General features: G+C 42.4%; 1 protein-coding gene across 1 annotated transcript; it reads left to right on the top strand.

Moving 5' to 3' along the window:
- The first annotated feature begins 541 nt into the window (after window positions 1-541).
- LOC123984252 (histone H2B 1/2-like) lies at window positions 542-1,301 on the top strand. Its single transcript, XM_046071042.1, has 2 exons — window positions 542-954; window positions 1,189-1,301. The coding sequence occupies exon 1, from the start codon at window positions 563-565 to the stop codon at window positions 932-934; it is 372 nt and encodes a 123-aa protein (XP_045926998.1). The 5' UTR covers window positions 542-562; the 3' UTR covers window positions 935-954; window positions 1,189-1,301.
- The last annotated feature ends 799 nt before the right edge of the window (window positions 1,302-2,100 follow it).

The raw sequence follows: 2,100 nt of genomic DNA, 5'->3' as shown, positions 1-2,100 counted from the left end.
ACTTGATATTGTACTTTTGTGGGTTTGTTTTTAGATTATTGCATAAACAATACATTAAGTACCATAAAATATTTCAGTTGATTAAAGGAGAAAATGATCTGCAGATTAATCCAGCATGAAAATAATCATTAGCTGCAGTCTAATATGAAATAGCTCCAGCAGTAAACTTTTATAAGCCTACTTAAGTAGGCCTACATGTTCCTGAGTGTACATTTTCAATGCAGGATTATACACTTGTAACAGAGTACTTTCACAGTGTAGTAGGTCTATAGTTTTACTTAAGTAAAGTGTCTGAACAGTTCCTCCACCGCTGATGTAGCCTACTCTTAAACTATTAAAATCTGTGTTAATCGTTTGACCTTCCTGTCTTCATTCTCTTCTCATAGATAGCCTAAATATTAAACGCTTGGTTGTGTGACGCATGCTCAGTCTCGTTTAAATCTCAGCCAATCCTATACGAGGAACAGCACAGTCTAATTTGCATCAAGCGCATAGAAATGTCCCGCCTCAGTGCCACAGGAATCATTCGTTGAAGCAGTAATCTACTCACACGAAACTCACGATGCCTGATCCCGTGAAAGCGCCGAAGAAGGGCTCAAAGAAAGCCGTTTCTAAGAGCGTCTCCAAGACCGGCAAGAAGAAGAGGAAGACCAGGAAGGAGAGCTACGCCATCTACGTGTACAAGGTCCTGAAGCAGGTCCACCCCGACACCGGCATCTCGTCCAAGGCCATGCTGATCATGAACTCGTTCGTGAGCGACATCTTCGAGCGCATCGCCGGCGAGTCCTCCCGTCTGGCTCACTACAACAAGCGCTCCACCATCACCTCCAGGGAGATCCAGACCGCCGTCCGCCTGCTGCTGCCCGGTGAGCTGGCCAAGCACGCCGTGTCTGAAGGTACCAAGGCCGTGACCAAGTACACCAGCTCCAAGTGAACCCGCTGATGCACCCAGCAACACAAAGGCCCTTTTCAGGGCCGCCCACTACTTCAACAAAGAGCTCTTCCTTCTTAAACTTAGCAATTTTACTAGATGTTCTACAATAACTTTTGTATGATAAAAAGTTATTCCTGTAAAGCCCAGTAATCATGGTTGGATATTGTGGTTGTGTGTGTGTTGGGTTTTTTTTTTTTTTTTAATATAAACCTCTTCAAAGGAAATCTGGCTAGAACATACAACTCATTTCCCCTACAGGGGGCTGTGTGGACACAACGAAGTCTTTGGCCATGACATTTACCCAGTGCATCATAAGGTTCTACCATTGTGCACAGTATAAAATCAATAAAAAGCAACTAAATTATGAGATTGTCTGCAAATAGGCTAGTTTTATTACAAATGAATCAGGTGTGTGTAGAACATACCCAAAATGTTTTCATTCAACATGAACAAGTAATAATTACTATGTTACTGTATCAGGAGATGTGCGTGCGCCTTGCCCTGTCACTCTGAAATGGTCTCAAAATGTTCTACCTTCTCATATGGTAGTCTACTCTTGAAAGCAGTTCCTGGATGACGTGAGACATCAGTCAACATTGCCCTTGCTGCAGTGCAGTGGGGTCTTTCATCAGGACTTCTCTACATTGTTTGTGTATTGAGTCTCTCTGATTGCCCAGTGTGCATGTGTTTGAACAGGATGTATGAATTTACAATAGAAATTTCAACAAAATGGTAGAAAAGGGTCTTATACCATCTCATTGTCTTCCCTCAAACTGAGTAATATTGGATGAGCGTATCAGAAAGATCAGCCTCAGCCTGCTGCATGAACGAAAGACTCCGAAGAGTGGTAAACGGATAGTTCATGTCTGCTCCACAGTAGCTGAGCTTTCACGTGAGAAATGAACGACTCAAACCTAGAGACCCACAGCTGAGAGTCGTGAACTAATCAAGTCTGCTTCCTGTGCTGCCTTCTTACCATGCACGTGCAGAGGGGGGTGCAATGGGTGCTTGAGCACCTGCCCTTTTGACCTTTGATGCCCAAAGTGCCCTTTTGTCAATGACAAATTTAATTAATTAATTTTTAAATTTGTAAAGGCCTTTTTGTGAAGGCCTGACAAGTCAAACTATTAGTAAATTAATTAATAATAATTTTGCAATAAATAAAA

This window comes from Micropterus dolomieu, linkage group LG02, assembly GCF_021292245.1.
Source record: "Micropterus dolomieu isolate WLL.071019.BEF.003 ecotype Adirondacks linkage group LG02, ASM2129224v1, whole genome shotgun sequence".
Taxonomy (NCBI): domain Eukaryota; kingdom Metazoa; phylum Chordata; class Actinopteri; order Centrarchiformes; family Centrarchidae; genus Micropterus; species Micropterus dolomieu.
This window is presented reverse-complemented; position numbering and strand designations above follow the sequence as displayed.

Coding starts and splice junctions, on each gene's coding strand:
- LOC123984252 (XM_046071042.1), top strand. CDS start 563: ATGCCTGATCCCGTGAAAGCGCCGAAGAAGGGCTCAAAGAAAGCCGTT.